This window comes from Populus trichocarpa, chromosome 2 (assembly GCF_000002775.5).
Source record: "Populus trichocarpa isolate Nisqually-1 chromosome 2, P.trichocarpa_v4.1, whole genome shotgun sequence".
NCBI lineage: Eukaryota > Viridiplantae > Streptophyta > Magnoliopsida > Malpighiales > Salicaceae > Populus > Populus trichocarpa.
In genome coordinates this window covers 19,655,036-19,673,203 of record NC_037286.2, presented here as the reverse complement: position 1 = coordinate 19,673,203, position 18,168 = coordinate 19,655,036, and the positions used below count along the sequence as shown (strand labels likewise).

General features: G+C 35.9%; 1 protein-coding gene across 3 annotated transcripts; it reads right to left on the bottom strand.

Annotated features, from left to right (window-relative positions):
- Positions 1-5,028: 5,028 nt before the first annotated feature.
- On the bottom strand, positions 5,029-15,990 carry LOC7481452 (serine/threonine-protein phosphatase BSL1). 3 transcript variants are annotated; one of them, XM_024594554.2, is made up of 21 exons: positions 14,793-15,990; positions 14,651-14,711; positions 14,452-14,530; positions 14,268-14,347; positions 14,055-14,149; positions 13,537-13,636; positions 13,360-13,429; positions 12,297-12,398; positions 12,073-12,154; positions 11,822-11,992; positions 9,772-9,958; positions 9,489-9,693; positions 9,235-9,402; positions 8,927-9,165; positions 7,345-7,429; positions 7,147-7,245; positions 6,855-7,054; positions 6,701-6,776; positions 5,788-5,923; positions 5,578-5,717; positions 5,029-5,463 (listed from the first exon to the last, which is right to left on the bottom strand). In XM_024594554.2, the coding sequence occupies exons 1-21, from the start codon at positions 14,992-14,994 to the stop codon at positions 5,380-5,382; spliced, it is 2,661 nt and encodes an 886-aa protein (XP_024450322.1). In that variant the 5' UTR covers positions 14,995-15,990; the 3' UTR covers positions 5,029-5,379. The 3 variants fall into 3 exon arrangements, 2 of the variants coding, with proteins under 2 accessions (XP_024450322.1, XP_024450323.1); XM_024594555.2 differs by having other exon boundaries at positions 9,489-9,690; XR_002980134.2 differs by lacking the exons at positions 5,029-5,463; positions 6,701-6,776.
- Positions 15,991-18,168: the final 2,178 nt, after the last annotated feature.

Sequence of the window (18,168 nt, the reverse complement as noted above, 5' to 3'; positions counted from 1 at the left end):
TTTCCTAAATAGACAATTACATTTAAGTATTTCAATAACTATTTTCCTTAAAAAGGAGAAATAGCCTTGCATAAAATCTTCAAGCTTTGACTTTGGACTTAGAGGAGCTAAATTGTCTAAATAAAGACTTAGATGTAGGTTTGGATACTTTGGGAAGTAAAATGGACATGTTTCTTCACAAAACCTGTCTACTGGCAGGTTTCATTTGTCATCTTAGAAAACGCATATCTCTCTCATATGAGCTCTTTTTCTGCTGAAATTGGGTATGCTGATAGGTCTTCGATTCAGGAATCCAACAAAATTGAGTTTGCATCAAATGAACTTCTCTAGCTCAAGATATTCAAGTCGGAAAGGTCGAAGATCAATATTGAAAGAATGCGAGATTTGTCTTTAAAGGTTGTGATTTCAATGCTCTTTCTCTTTTTATTTTTCTTGCCATATATATATATAAAGTTATGGATGTTAGCTTTCTAATTCCACTAGAATCATTTTATTTTGACCTTTAGAGCTCAAACTCTGCACAAAACATCGATCGAAAGTCAAATCTATGAATTATCTCCAATTTACTTCTTTTTTTAGTTTTACATTCAAAAGTGTCTTCAAAACATAAAACAAAGAATATCAAGGTATTTTATATATAAAACATAGACAAAATACTAGGTAAATATGGGTAAAACTATTGAATAATATAGTTGCATCAAATACCCCCACACTTAGCTCTTGCTCGTCCTCGAAAAAGGAGAGACAAAATCAAACTTAAATTAAATAAATAAAATAACTATGACTAATCTCTTAATCTCCTATCAATGTCTAGGAATATATGTATTATAAACTAGAATACAATCAAGAAGGATAAAAATATAAATTTCCATGAATTTATTTACATGCAAACTTCAAAACTTAACTAATCATTGGGATTTAAATGAAATCTATGTCATGCCAAAGTGATAGGTCCTCTAATTGATATACACGCCAACACTCACGTGTTTAGGGCTTATGTGTATAAATCTCTCAAATTCAATCAATGAATATGTTGTACCATAAGCTTGCTCTTCAATCTCATCTCCATTACTAAAATATTACAAGCAGTGCATGAATCAAAAGGTCTTACTTTTTTGTTGTAATAGGACTAAGGTTAAGGTGAGGTAAAAGAAAGGAAAAGACAAGAATAAAACCAAAGAAAGTAGAGCATTCTAAAAACATAATTTTTGAAACAAGATATTTTCAAAGTCAATCTCTAAACTAATTAAACATTAAAACTTGCATGCATACTCATCCATTTGATTTATATTTTCATTTATCTCAACTAATTCTCTTAAATAATACTCATATTCTTATAAACCAATGGGAGTTCAAAAGATAAAACTTAGACTTTTTTTTTATAAGAAACACCAAAGAAAATCAAAATTCTCCCAATACCCCTACACTTTAAACACGACATTGTCCTCAATATTGAAATAAAAAAAAAGAATATAAGAGAATGAAAAATATAAGGTAAAATGCAAAAAAAAAAGGTAAAATGCAAAAAAAAAAAAAAGATAAGGGAAAAAAAAAGCAATTTTGATTTTTTTTTTTGTAAGGTTGCCTCCCAAAAAGCGCTTTTGTTTTATGTTATTGGCTCGACACATCGCATGCTCATGCTTCATAGATTGGTTCAACTAACTCCACCGAAATGGTGAGCTCTGTCGTCCAACTTTCATAAAAAGTTTTCAATTGATGTTCATTGACCTTTAGCACTTTGTTTGTTTTTAAACTTGTAATTTCAACTACACCATAAGAAAAAATATTAGAAACAACAAATGATTCAATCCAACGAGAGCGCGACTTTCTTTTCCTTGTAACTAGTTGATTAGCACATAATAGTTCAAACACCACTATAAGATGATGCAAATGTTCAATCATGTCCTTGGTGTAAACTAGTATATCATCAAAGAAAACTAGAATGAATTTCCTCAAGAAATTTCTAAGATTGTCATTCATTAAACTCTGAAAAGTTATAGGAGCATTAAAGAGTCCAAAGGGCATGACAAGGAATTCATAATAACCATTGTGTGTCCTAAAGGCTGTTTTAAAGACATCTTCTAAAACCATTCAAATTTGATGGTATTCACCCTTAAATCAATCTTAGAAAAAATGATTGCCCCTTTTAAATATTCTAACAGTTCATCAATAATACGAATAGGATACTTATCTTTCATAGTCAACTTATTAAGAGCTTGAAAATCTACACAGAACCTTCATGTCTGATCCTTTTTCTTGACTAGCACAATTGGAGAGATGAAAAGACTATTGCTAGGTTACACAATTCCAACCTCTAACATTTCAACCACTAGTTTCTCTAATGTATCTTTCTACAATCTAAAGTATCTATAGGGTCTCAAGTTGACAGTTTGACTTTCATCCTTCAAGGTTATCCTGTGATCATGCCTCCTGACTGGGGGTAACCTTTTAAGATCACTGAAAATATATTGATAAGTTTCCAGCAAAGCCTACAAGGGTGAACCTTTTTCTTCCTTGAAAGGAAAGGACATCTCCTAAGAATACAGTATCTAGCCAACATCCTCCAACATTCTTAAACTACAAAGCTTTACCTTTGCTAGCAAGGTGTCATTGGTTAGCGGCCCATTTAACTCCTCTAACCTAATGGATTGAACTAGCCTAGAATTGTCTCTTTTCAATGTCACTTTTTTGCCCTGCCACCAAAAGGACATCCACTTGTCCTCATAATTGAACAATACATTTCCCAATAATTTCAACCATTATATGCCTAAAACCACATCATAGTTTTGCAATTTCATAACAAAAACATCAGCCTGAAATTGAACACCCTGCATTTTCCATTATAGGTTCTTACATACGGCTACACAAGATATGGTACCTCCATTGATTGCTTCTACTTCTATAGGCTTGATTGAAGTCAAGATACATCTTTGTTTACTGGTAAGATTGGAGTTGAGGAAGTTGTGGGTACTACCCAAGTCAATCAAAATGAATATAGGACATTTGTCTATCTTCCCCCACACCTTAATGGTGTGACATCTCATAGTGCCTTGTAATGCATGCAGTGATAAATGAGGGGTAAGAACTTCCATATTCATTGGTTCTATAGTCTCCTCTTCTTCTAAGTTTTCCTCATCATCTTTTATTATGCACAATGAATATAACTTCTTATTTTTGCACTTATGCCCGGGTACAAACTTCTCATCACACCAAAAGCATAACCATTTGGCTCTCCTACCATCCATCTTTTTGGTTCTAATAGGTATGGTGGGTATGTGGGTGGGGTAAATATTAGTGTTGTTGATTGGTGGCCTTGTAGGCATAGGTAATAAGGCAAGTTGGGGAGGTTTAAAGGTATTGAAGGTGGGATTAGAGTTTGGTTTGTTGGTGTATGCAAGGCAGACAAACTTTGAAGCCTGCTGGTTAGGGCTCATCTAAGTCTAGAATTTTGGGTAAGATAAGGTTGTTTTTCGGTAGGGGAGTGTATTGTCATGTAGCTTAGCTAGGTTATAGGCTTGTTTGAGAGATTTATGCTCAAACATCTTCACTAAGTTCTTAACCATAATTTCTAAACCCCCCAACAAAATATCAAGGCTTGTTTCTCATAAATTTGAGCTCTATTCCACAGTATGTCAAAGTCTTTATATAACCCTCTAAATCACCTTCTTGCTTGTGTTCAGTTAACTCTTCTAAGAGATCCTTTTGTCTTGTCAAACCTACAACGCAAGGTAACATCTTGTCCTCTTGTCCTTGTCTTGCTCTATTCCACGTATTCAACCCATGTAACGTCTTGTCCTTCTAGGTTTATTATGAGGCTAATTTCAATTTGTCAAATTCAGGTATTACTTCCATATCAAAATATTGGTTGTATTTATACAACCATTTATGTACCTCCTCACCTTCAAAGGTAAGGAAGTCTCTTTTGGGCTTGCGTAACGTGTAGAAATATTGTGATCCCTCACCAATCCATCCCTGGCTGTTGGTTGTTGCAAGAGATTGAGAAGCATGGATGTTCTGGGAAGAACTTGTCTCTCCTAGTAGTGTTTGCAGAGTATGTTTTATTGAGATTTGTTGGGTAGCCATCTCTTTCATCATGGCCTTAAGCTAAGCAAGGTCATCAGATTGAGCATTCGGTTAAACCTCTATTCCATTGACTCTTTGGTTAGCAGCTTCCAAAGAATCATCGAGCCTCTCCCATCTTGGGACCTCTCTGGTGGCATCTTGCTGAAGTCCAAAGATGGTGAGCTCTAATACCACTTTGCTGCAAGTTAAAAGGGTGAGCCTTAAAGATATAACAATGGAGGAGAAATATAGATGGGAAGGAGAAGAGCTGTAGTTACACTCTCAGAATTTGTTAGAGGAGAAGAGAAAGAGGGAGAACGCGAGAGAATCTTGGAAATTTCTTTCATTCATTTTTCATGCGTTTGTGTTTCAATCATTAGGGAATAAAAAGACACTATACTTCTTTTCTATTGTCGGCGTCACACTCCACACCTGGCCATTCTTTCTAACTTGTTCTCATTTAAAAAGACTGCACAAAACGCAGTCGTTGGGTTACAATCGATTTAAACCGACCCCGCTTCCCCCTTAAATCTGTTTTCTTCTTCTTTCGTTTCCAGCTGTGACACAAGAGTGCATTGCACTCGAGCCGATTAGCTAATGGCATCTTTTCTTGCAACAGGAACACCATTCACGGGGGCTAAAGAGAAGGTAGGGAAATTCGCTATGGTGCTTGTGGAGACTCCGAATATGACAACCTTAAAAAAGTAAAGTATTTCCATGCATCAACGGCTGTGGAAGATGTTTATTTTAAGAAATGAGAGCCAAATGTTCCATGCCACCACCCCCTTATCATAATTAATTTGGTGGACTTGATGCTCAGCTAGCAGTGAACCAGGGTTGTGAATATTGATAAATTAAGAAAAACTAGCAAATGACATTTTCATGCTGCAACTGACCACCTCACATTTCGACCGATAATTTTCAACCGTGGCCAAGTCATTTTTACACGCCTCAGCACACCAATGATAGAAATCAAATGAATATATACTGTAAATTAAATACCTCCTTGTCTATTTTACAAAAAAGTCGATCACTCTATAATCTATCAACAGTAGAAATACAAATACCATCTTTTCTGCGTGCTATATTGTACATGTTTTACACTCACTAGTTAAGAGCTAAACCTTGGATCATTCTCAAGTTGTACTTTTATATCTTCTGCAACTTGTATATCTAAAAATACAACACAAGCACCAGACTTGTGCAAAGTGGGAGACATGCTGAATGAAATTGACCAACGAAACAGTCAAGCGTGCAAGAAAAGACAGGTGCTGCAATGAAATTCCACAGATTACAAACAAAGGGGGTCTTGTAGCATCATATGTACGCAAGTGAGTTTCTGTCAAGGTCAGGTTGAGGGCGACCACGTGTTGGAGTTGGTGGTCTTTGGATGTTAAGCTCCTGAACGACAACAGAAACATAGAGAAAACAATTAAAAGCCAGCTAGGGGATAGGTTTTCCAGATTTGTGGATACCAAGCAGTATTTCCAACATTGAAAATGCTATAAATCTTACCTGCATCCATGCATCATCAATGACACGTTCCGGAGACGTCTCTGGTGATTGAAGGGGAGGTGGCAAGGGATGAATTAATTTTGGAACCACAACCAAACCCCTGCCAACCACCAGTATAGCTCCAGCATTGTTTGCAGTCCCTGGATTGATACATCACATTAGGATTCAAATCGGATTTTAGCAGGAGAAAATTCAAGCTCTTTAGCTTACCACAATAGTTGGTTGCAGAAAATAGAGTAATCAATTGCCCTTGGGCAAACCGTTCAAACCCATCCATGACACATTCATGCGCCCTAATAATCAGCTGTAACTTATTTTTCTTACAGAAGTCGGATACACGATCAGGCTGCAATGACATTAAAAGATAAAACAAGCAAAAGCTTCATAACACATGCAACTTGAAAGCGCATCAAATTAAAAAGATACGGTGCTGAGATAAGTATACAAAACTGATGACATCATAAGCTAGCATAGATTCATTGGACATCTGAAGCAGCAAAAGTGAGATAGTAGCAGCTCATAAGAGTGGAAATGCAAACTGCCAGTGACTATAATTTTATAGTGGCAAGTCACTTGGTATTTCAAAATTAATATAAAGATCATGGTGAACTTGTCACCTTTAAGGCTAAAACAAGCCAACACTGCTGAACTTTCCGTCAAAGGCAAGTTAACCTTGTCACCTTTGATTTTTCTTTTGGTTCCCAATAAGCGTTAGTAACAATGAAGTCCTAAACTTTCTTAAAGTTCACATCCAACATTTAATAGTAGTAGGCGAAGAACATTGTTTCTCTTCCAGTTTGAAAGTAAGATTTTGGTGGCTCGTTTCTAAATAAAAGAAAGGAGTATTATTATTTTTTTCTGCCGTTAACTGTACAGTATGAGAATTTAAAGCAAGCTGCTATAGGAATTCAATCTCTACATAAATATTGATCGGGGGACCAAGATAAGAAGTTTTGAGGGGCTAATTGCTTTCCACAAAGGTTGATGCGATGTCTATAATTTAGTCAAAAAAAAAATTGTTTCTATTCACTATGACTTGGGATATATTGCATGTGATAAACCACACCAAACACAATAACTAAATATCATCAAACATAACAGATGTAAACAATGATATGCATACCCCAAAAGTGACAAGACCAGGACCCCTAGCATTTGGTCTCAAACCCTCTATGCTATCATTTTCGGTAGGATCCGACCTGAATGGAGAAGTTTCATAACACAAATTAACGTAAGTAATGGTAGATTGCAAGTAAAATAAATCGAGTGAAGCATACCATAGAAGATCCATTAGAATTATAGATCCAGCATCCATTGTTATGGGCCTCTCCAGCTTCTCTATCTGTTCCACTGAATGAATGGATCTTCCTATGCCACCATGCATACAGATAATTTTCTTCTCAATAAGCGCAGCGAGTGGAAGACAGTTGAAAAGTTGATTGAAACGTGTCCATGCCCATATTCCATCACTCTCTCCCTGTAAAATGCTATTATCACATTTGAACATTTGAATTTTCAAAAGATGTACTGGCCCTTCAGGAAAACTATATTTAGCATGTTTATCTATACCATTCTTTCAATGCATTCAATACGAAAACCAAAGAGCGCATTTATATCAGCAGCTTCATGGTTACCACGTATCAGGTGGACATTCTCGGGATTCTCAATCTGCAAAATCATATTAAAAGGCACCACATCATCAATATAAGGACAGTGCTAAAATATAATTCATGTGAAACTATTGTTCATTGAAAGCACAAGTTTTGCCTTAAGAGCAAGAAGCAAAGTTATGGTCTCCAAACTGTGCTGCCCTCGATCAACATAGTCTCCCAGAAACAAATAGTCGATGTACCTGAACCATTTAATTGGACAGCATAGTTAATCAACTACAGAGATAAATCACACAATCTGTTCTAAAATTATCAATTTGTTGTTTTGGACATATAAGCTGGAGGCCTTCTATCACGTTAAGCATTATCCAAATGAAAACTTAATATAAGCAACGCTAAAGGACATGTATTGTATCTTCAACCCAATTTTTGGGAAACAGTGCCCACCAACCACTGCTTGTCATAGACATACATATCAAATGAAGGAGTATAGAGCAATAACTATTTAAGCAGAAGAATGTCAAAAAATGAGGATAAGAAAGAGAAGGGAAATAGAACCATATAACGAGTTCAAATTGCTTATGGACATTGCTTGCTCAATTATGACATAAACAGCAAACCTGCAAACATGCATTTATCATGTGCCGATGACTCCAAGAATATGGGCATGACACATTCAATGACATGATTTCTTTAGAAAGTCAGTCGAGACCACAGAAAAAAGAGTTGGGTGTTTGGGAGTGCGTTTGAAACTTTTTTTGTTAAAAGTGCGTTTGGCATGAAAAAAATATTAAATTGATGTTTTTTTTAGTGTTTTCCGATGGTTTTAATATGCTAATGTCAAAAAAAAAACAATGAAATTTTTTTTATTTCGATGCATTTTCAAGAGAGAAACTATTTTAAAAAACACCTTACACCACAATCTCAAACACAACATTTCTAAAACATTTAAGAATTTTAGTGCTTTTCTAATGGTAGTGATAATGCCTTCTCGAAGACAAGACTAGTTATATTGTTGTAGATTGCTACTCACAATGCCTTTCTTGAGGTACATTTACAACATACATACAAGTTGAAAATGTGTGGAACTTTAAAATAATGTTGAAAAACGGTAACTTGGGCATTTGAACATGATTTATTAACCAAAACCTTTAATCAACTATTTACTTTGGCTAAAACCAACAACAATTCAGCATATCAGAGTCATAGTGTCAGTCCATGTAAGAATATGGATCTTTGTTACTGTGATCACATCTTTCTAGCCCCTTTCACAAGCCCCCTTCCCAAGAAACAAACTCTCATCTCCCTACTAGTTTAGCCAGTTTGTGTAGGACATGAAGGAATCATCTCTATCAAGCAGAGAGACCTTATTACTTTTTGTCAACTCAAGCACTTAGCTTTTGCAGCTGCACTTTCATCAGATCCCACTTCCCTGCCTCAACATGAAGCATGAATTATACTCAACTGCACCCCACAGGGACAAAACATAGTTTTTGGCACTTCACCCATCATAATTGAAAAAAACAAACTAGCCAATAGAAAAGCCTAATCCAAAATCCATACTGTAAACCCACAACAGAGCACCCATGAGTGACACAATCAATTTAAATGGTTCAGTTTCGTTTTTAGTTTCCTCAATCTCTTAGATTGCATGAAAATTAAACGCCACTATCAATTAGCTCTCCACATCATACTCAACATGTTCCTCACAAGCATAAGAGCTACAATGTAATACTTACGTAATGTCTCCTGCTGTCGATGGAAATCCATATTCATCAAATAGACGCATTAAGTCACCAAACTGTCCATGAAGATCACCAAAGACTTTTATTGGGGCTTTCAATTGCAGAACCGTTGGCTCTTGCATAAATATTTGTTCAGCAGCATAACAAAGTTCCCCAACTTCATAAGAATCCAGGAAAAATCTCCTATTTGCAGGAGCTTTCCAGTTTCGAGGCCTAAGCAACATGGAAATAATCTGCAAGATAACAACATGAAGTAGCGCTAATGAAGAGATAGCAATACTCATAAATTTGTCAAGTCTTACCTTCTTATGCAGGCCTTGAGGAGACTTTTTTCTGGTGAACTTTCTGGCAGGATAAGATGCATCATTATTCATAGGAAGCATCCTTCTACTTTCATTTTCGAATTGATCCAATGACAATTGCCTTACCAACCCACCCAGGTTTCCCACAGCCTCTTTAGCAACCACCACCTATGAGAACAAGACAGTGTGATTTAGCAGCATGCAACCAAAGAACAACTGCACCACTCTTATAAACCACAGATAAAAGGGCATACAGCTCTAGGATGAAGGCGAACATCAGCCTCATTGTCACTTCCATCTGAAGTTGCTTCTGCCACTTGTGAATTGTCATCAGATACAGATGTTTCTTCTGCAGGATTGGAAGATGCTGCCTGAGCAGCTTGCCAGACAGCATTAGCTGCCTCAGCTTCCGCAGCAGATGCCTCCCTTAATTTCTCCATAGAATTTTTGTCCATGCTGCTACAGAAGAAAATAAATCCATGAATTTATATAGAAAAGGGGCTGACATGACATGAGGGATAGAGAGAAGGTTGAGACCTGATACCACCAGATAAAGGGATCTCTGATCCACCATCAGGGGTAGTTGTTCCAAAAGAATTTAAATTATAATGGTTTGATCGGGGACTTGTTATTGTTGAGGCTCTCTCAGATGTTAAAATGGGAGAATTCATGTCTGACTGGAATGGGGAATTTTCAGCAACCAGAAAATCATCTAGCACTGCATCTGCAGAGAACAAAGCAAGTGGCTATCATGTGTGCATCTCTTAAGTTTGCAATACACAATGAAATGAAATGAAATGAATTCCATGAGGCCCAAATGATTAAGGCTTAATGGCAGGTTATGCAGAAGAAAAGGAAACAAAGATGAGTCAAATAAGCATAAGCTGCATAACAGCCTAACTAAACAAGAAGATAAAAAAGGTGTCGTACACAATAAATCCACTCTGATCACTGTTAATACTTATTACAGACACTTGATTTCTTCAGAATGCTTGAGAAAGACTCTTGCTACCATCAGGCAGAAAATCAATAAACAAGATCTAAAAGATCCACAAATGCATGTAATTTCACTTGCACAGTTGTTATTGTGATACCATAACAACTTAAGTTAACATTAGAGCAACCAATTAGGATTCGTGAATTACTGGCTCTGAACATAGCACATCCAAACTCAACATAGTTGCTTAGCAAGAAATAAGAATTATTAAGCTATTGGGATCAAGAACCAAAAAAAAAATCCACTTAATGATGTAAGTCTCCTGCATTTTTTTTTTCTGTCTATCAAAGATAATGTCCTAAACTAGTGCCAATCAATCAAACAATCATCAAGGCGCACAAGCACAATAGGTTGATTACACATGCTACAAGCAATTGCTAACATTCTTGTGCAGAAGTTACTGACTTCCATTTCTTATGCTTACCAAACAAGGAAAAGAGACCCCACAATAACTACCTAAATGGTTGTGGAATTATAATCCAGAGTACAAAATGTAAAATATAGACAATAGTGCTAAATGAATGCATGCCCTTGCTGATGTGAAATTAATGCCTCTTTGTAAAGATCACATTGATATGTGTTATCTTAAATGGCACAGCTACATGCATTCCCCTCAAATATGCAGAAAAAGTTCAACAAAGATTTTATTGATGCTTGACTTGTAAACTCAATTTTCCAAAGGACATAGCACAGAACATACATTTATGGGTAAGAATTCAATGGAAGGGGATGAAAATTGAAAATGGTAATAGAGAATGAATCGTGAAAAGTAATTCAAAAGGAAAAGGACAAAAAGATAATATTACTTCAACACATTGAAACATAATAGATAGCTGATAGCACAGGCAACAATATCAACATCACGCACCCTTTGAATCATAAGCATGACCAAAACCAAGGGGAAAGCAAAACTGTGGCACAGCATGTCCATAGCAAAAGAAGAAAAAGGTGCTCCTGATCAAGGGGACTTCGTACAGTGCTTAGTCAACAAACTTCAAAATTACTCACTACTACACTTCAATTACAACAGAAAAAGTAATTGAACTTTAAATAGAATAACATATCAGTAATACTGCTTTATAAGATACAAAAGAGAGCCAGCAGAAAATAAAACAGCAGAAACAAAAATAACAAAGAATAATAACAAAGAATTCACTCCTCAATCAAAAAGCTTCTCTAATAATTACTACAATGAGAAACTTAAGGATAGAAAAATATCAATGCTATATGGTGTAACACTTGCAGCACATGCAACCTTGGTCTGGTTTAGTTCAAGCATAAAACCAGCAATGCCACAAACAAAATGTAAGTCTATTCAAGTCTCTTCTTGTTTGCTTTCACAGTATAACTTTCATCTAAAAACATTTCTACTCCTAAATACTTGTATTCCTATTTTATGAGTAGTCCTCTCAATTTAACTTGTACAATGTTGTCAGTTATGGCCGAGCTTAATGTTAAAGTCACTTGTAGTAAGTGACCTGTGATTAAAACCAGCCCACATGAGGAATTGGAGGGATAAAAGGATGAAGAGGGGAGGACTACAACTGCAGGACAAATAGGTCTCCCAAAGAACAAAAAAGAAAACTTCACCTCCTTTTAGACCACCGTAGACATATATACGAACACCAACAGATGCAGATGCATGGCGACAACGACGCATTAGCTCCAAAGAAGGATCATATTCAGCATGTCCCTTGCTGGTTTTAGAAGAGGTAACTATCCCATTTCTATCCAACCAAACGCCCGCAGCAGTGTCCAGCACTAGTCTCACAGAAAAAATTGTTGAAGATTACAATATAACCCCTCTTTTCAGGATAAGAACAGCAAAGAAAAAGGCTTACCAGCAACAGCTGCTTCCCCTTCTACTAAGCGTCCTCCCTTTAGGGCTCCTCCTGTAACATGCAAACGTGCACCAACAAAAACCTGATAGAAAACAATGTCAAACTTTTTAATGATAGAGAAGAAACAAGATCAACTTCAGTAATCGAGTCCCAACAAACATTTTACTTCAAAAGATATATTTCATGATCTAGAAGTTAAAACGTCCTGACTAGTGGTCACTTACCGCAGCATGTTGATACCTTGTTGATGGAGACACCCCAGGCGCAAGGGTCCACTCCCACTGACCATTTCTATGCATTAGAAGCCCATAAGCATCCCCAAGTGCCTGTTTAAGCACGCACTTATGATCAGTAAAAGAATTGAAATGCAAAACAGTAACACCATAAGTAATGAAATTTTCTTTATCCAAAAAAACAACACTGTTCAGCACGAAAGGAACTTCAATGAGAGTGAAGCTGCACTGAATCAACAGTTACACCTGAATGGAGAAAAATTCATAAAAACCAGATGAATGGTTCCTGATAGAAAAAAGTAATGGCAAATTTCAAAGAAACAGTAGGAAAATCATTCCAGAACAGAAAGAGTGCTCTGATTTCTCATCACAACTGCAACTTCGAAAATGAATGTTCTATACCATAAGTCACTTGTTTTTATAATATTTTTCAAAGCTTGTGAATAAACAAGAACACGCACCAAAGGTTCATTTCTTCAAGTTTTCCAAGTCCACAGTTACTTGTGCACTTAACTTCTTTCTTCCTTCTAATCCATATAATAAAAGTTTCACATTGAGTTTTGCCTCGAGTTTTTCCAAGAATTCTATGTATTTGATCAAACATTACATCCTACTTCCAGTTACCAACCTCATAGAAAGAGAAATGTGTCACATCCACAAGGTTGAGGACAAGTAAGGTCCCACTCATTTACACTAGGTGTGGGAATGCATCTGGAAGGTTTGGATTACAGGCCAGCGCAGTCTGGCCCTACCCACATAAAATTCATGGCACATCATATTGTCAGTTCAACAAAGTTAGAAAACTTTATTTAGTTTGATTACCTTGATCTCCCATCTCTTATGATATGTCCTTACACATTGAGCACACCAGGACTATGCATGCCTATTTGTTAATAAAATAAATGTCACGAGGACAAACACTAAGTTGACAGGCTAGTCCTACTGTCCTAGAAACAAATAGCTACTGCAAAACAAACTGCTGTTATAATATAATCGTGCAGAATAGTTAAATAGAATTGATTGCTTTACAACCCCTGAAAATAAAAGATCATACTGTGCCAAAGGAGTCTCTTCCACCACAAAGCAAAAACATTCCATCTGAACGGGCACTAGCTGTTGCATACCTACAAAATAATGCTACATCATGTCAGACATAAAACATGGGTAGATGGGAAAATAACAAACGCAGAAGTTTAACACTTCTGCAAATGTTTGTTCTAAACAAACTTACATTCGAGCAGAAGGTCTATCACCTTCAGGATTTAGCCTCTGCCATGCATATGGTTTCTGGGCAGTGTCCAAAACCCAGGCATCAGATAGAGCTCTTTTACCTAGAATATTATGGGAAAAATCACTATTACGTAGTTATAAAGCATGGAAAAATGCATAATCATCAGCACAAAACATCAACGTCCATTCTCCTGGCATGAAATAACATAAAAATATTCAAAATTAAACATTTAAGACAATTGTCCATCCATAGGGCAAGCTACTCCAAATTCAAGAATCCTACAGCTTATCATGATAACCTCACTTAAGCATAAAGAAACAACAGCCCAAACCCATATCTAAAAACAAGTGCCAAGATGCTGAATTTTACAAATGGAAGCTAAGCATATTCAATGCCAATAATCAAACAGAAAACAACCATGAAACACAGTTTTTAGCACTGGACTTCTAAAAAGGATCCAGTCCTTGAAGAACCAAAAGATCTTAAAGATAAAAAGCAGAACAGAAAAATTTGCTTACCATCATTGCCACTGACAATAACAAGGTACCTTTGGGCAACCAAGTCCATTACATGGCCATAACGAGGCCCAGGCCCTTGTCCCTGTACAACCACTCTACGCTCATATCAAGCACCAAAATATAACAATCAGTTCCAAATCAAGAATCCCAAGTAAAGAGAGAAAAATAGGGAACCCCTAGCTAAAACTGGTTAATGGAAAAGAAGAAACTGACCGGTGCCACTTGAATTTGTCAGTGCTCAAGTCAAGCACATAGAGATCATCAGTGGAATGCCCAGCTGGACCTATCCCACCCTAAACCATACATACAATCTATTCATCAATACCAAAAGCTCACATTAAGTGAACAAATCAAATAAAAAGAAAAAAGAATCAAATCCTAATTCACAGTGAATCACCTGAAAAACTACCATAGTACCAACAGCAGCTGCCGCGTGCGCAGCCCTAGGAGACGGTGGCTCTCCAGCAGCTTGTATTCTGTTCATTAGACAACAATCACCAAAGGTTAATCGTCCAATTTTTTTCCTTTATCTTTTTATTTTTCGAATAATAAAAAAAAATGAGCAAGAATAAGAAGAAACAAAGTGTGTTACCTACCTTGTCCATTTCCTAGTAAGAACATCATAAGAATGAACCGAATTAGTGGCTCCATCCAATCCTGCACCAAACAGTTAAATTTAATTAATATTAAGCAAAGCAGGAGCAGCATAGAGAGAGGGAGAGAGGTGGAAACTGTAACTGATTCCAGGAGCGGAGGAAGCGCCGCCCTCGATAGCGGTGACACCACCGAAGAGGATGAGTCGAGGGCCATGAGACTTGGTAGCAGCAACGGCAGTCAAGGTGTGGCTACATCGAGGACCAGGAGCATCATCATCAGAACTCCAGTAAGTCTCCAAGGCCCGATAGGCGGGAGCTGGGTGAAGCCATGGCTTGGATCCCATTTCCCACCCCCTCTACTCTATTAACAATAATACTTCAATAACCCTCAAGCCCTCCTCAACTATAAAGATCGGGACCCAGGGGTGGTGGTGGGGCCACGGCTACACGCTCCGTTCACCTCTCCTTTTTTATTTAATCCCTAATCTTTCAAACTAAAGAACTATTACTAGTCCACGCTAGATATAAAATAATTTGAATATTGTGGAATAAAATATACTCCTAATCTTAACAGTTTATTTAGGTAATGGAAAAGGGTAAGTAGTAATTAGCAGCCCAGTCCTGGAATGGAAGGAGGAGAAGGTTTGTCTAATGTCTAGTGCTTGCAGGAGTCCCAACTGAGTCAGACCTTACATGATAGCGTTAATCTATGAATCACTGATGGCAAGACCCAGCCGACAAATAAACCAGCTTGGGATCAGATTCATTGACATGGCCTGATCTGATCTTTAATGAATACAGCTGTCAAACAAGATGCATACGGCCGCCTTTTACACCAACCACTCATTGCCGTCCACCGCCCTTTTGCTTTCTTTTTTGCTAACTGAGCTGAGATGCAAAAGGCAACTGATGCTTTGCGAGCCCCCCCGGCACCGACACACAGTGTCCCAGGTAGACTCGTAGCCATTAGCATGGGTATATCCCAAGTGTTGGTTTCGAGCAAGTGAGGGTCTAGCTTTTCCAAATGCATCCAGATGCAGAAAAACACGAAAAGAAATCTTCTTTCGTTCAGATCAGCCTATTCATATCAATTATTTCAAAAAAGAAGAGAAGACCGATGGAGGAGGGGTCTTCTATTAGACGAGGGACGAAGATGATTAAACTTCCACTTCGGTAGAGCAGGACGGATCCCGCATTCCTCCATCCATCCATCCATTTGACGAACAATGAAGCCAAGGAGCACAGGTGAGAATTGGCTCAATGAACCCGTCGGTCCCTCTACTATTTAATTTGTCAATGTGCACTTCATTGTTTTCATTAATATGATCTACATGTCATTCAATTCAGCATTTTCTCTTCTTCATATTTATTTAGTTTAATTAAAATTATCTACTTCTTGTTTAACATAGGATCCACTCTTCTTAACTCAATTAAAACTTTTAGTTTAATGATTAAAAGATTGATTGTAAGAAATGTTTCTGAACATATCATGTAGTTCATACTTCATCGTAACAAATAAAAACTTAACTGCTACTATAAAAAGAGTTCGGGAGCTATTGTATCACCTCTCAAATACGTGGGGTTAAACATCTTGAAACCTTTGATGCAAAGCAAAGGCTATCTAGGCTATAAAGCCAATGGCAATTTTAAATTTATTGAGTTTCCTACGAACACATGTTAAAATTATATTTGAATAATTTACAACTTCACCCAGTAAAAATATTTTCTAAAAAACTAAAGTTATACGCAATGATCGCTCTCACTATATATCTATAAAGAGATATAAACGAATAGTATAAAATCACAATAAAATTTATCAATTCTTCAAAAAATTTATATGTTCAATCAAGAACTTAATATAAGAATCACTTAACCACACAAAAAATAGCAAAAATACTAATTTTTTTAATTAAAAATAGTCTCTTCTTTTAACAAAAAGTCTCTACAGGAAAAAATCACAAGTCTAATAGGATATTCTTAATGAATATAAATAAACATAATAAGTAATAATAATCCAATAAATCTTAATTTAAATAAAGACCTTAATATCTCTAAAAGACCTAATAATAATTAAAAAGATAAATAAAATAATAGCTCAACTAATTTAAATAAGACTAAAGTTGTTTTTTAATTTGTTAGCATAATCAAAGCTCAACTTTAAACACATGGTTCTCTTTCATCTTAATGAATTAGAAAGTGTGTCATATATTATTGGAAAGCTATGGATGTTTACTTTGTAATTCAACTAGAATTGCATTCAAATTACTTATGTAGCTCCATATATGACCAAAACATTAGCTAAAGGTCAAAACCGACATATTTGAATCTTTTTATTTGAATCCTTTTGTAATGTTTAAATGTCCACTTAAAAGCCCTTCTTGAACATGAATTAAATTAATTAAAGCTAGTACTTATTTTATTTAATATTTTTTTTAAGTCCATCTTAGCTCATGTGTCTTAAATAAGTCTATTGAAAGCCTCTTTGAATCTCTTAACCCTAAGTCTTGCCACTAGACCAATTGGATCATCTTAGCCTCTTTGAATAAGTCTATGTGTCTTAAATCAAGGATTGTACTTTATTAAAAGTCTCTTTAAACCTTTTAGCCCTAAGTCTTATCTAGAAAATTATGGTTTATGGTTTTTTTGACCTACAATCCATTTTCTCATCCACCCTAATTTTTTTTAAAAAAATCCAGACAACACATCATCTATTTCCACTAGATTTCGGCTATTATGGTGGCTAAATAATCAGGGTTTATGATTTTTTGACCTAAAAACCTATTTTTTACCTAAAACATTGAGAAAAGATCCTAAACACTTTGATAAACCCAATAATAGCCTTAAACAACTTAAAAAACCGCACAAAAAACAAAAATTAACTTGAAACAAAAAAAAATCTTCTCATATAGATTTTTAGGCAATTTTAAAGTAAAAAATACCTAAATGAAATTTCTCTCACCAAATGAAACTCGTTGATACTAAGATTAAGTATTTTGGTTGTTAGAATTATTGTTGTCTCTCTCTCCCCCCCCCCCCCTCCAAACCAATGACTAAAAATAATAAAAATTAATTTTTGTGCCAAAATTGAATTGCAAAAAAAATTAAAATTAAAGGATTGAATAAGTATAATCTGAAAAGTTTGAGAACTAAATTAAACTTTTTCAAAGAAATTTAAACTCGCCATCCATTTTCAGAGCCTTTTCCACATTGATTGTCTTGCTTTCAATTTTTTTCATTGGTGAACAAACTTGAATCAATTGGTGAACAAAATTTAAGGGCAAAAAAAAAAAAAATTGAACAATGAGTCCATATTGATATATGATACGGTGAACATGTTTCTATCTATAGTAAAATGCCCACTTGTTTTAGTGTTTTCTATAACTATAACTATCTATTTGACCTGTAATTTACAGCGGGTTAGATATTTTTTTCAACCAAAAAAAGGAATTTACAAGCTTTTCCAATGCATTTTTTTCATTAAAAAAATATCAATCATAAATCAAAAGCTTAAGCATGTA

Excerpts from the sequence above, each read along its gene's own strand:
- LOC7481452 (XM_024594554.2), bottom strand. The coding sequence starts at position 14,994 with ATGGGATCCAAGCCATGGCTTCACCCAGCTCCCGCCTATCGGGCCTTG. Across the intron at positions 14,531-14,650 it reads CTTACTAGGAAATGGACAAG|AATACAAGCTGCTGGAGAGC; the intron begins GTAGGTAACACA and ends TCTAATGAACAG. Across the intron at positions 5,718-5,787 it reads TTCTGCAACCAACTATTGTG|GGACTGCAAACAATGCTGGA; the intron begins GTAAGCTAAAGA and ends GTATCAATCCAG.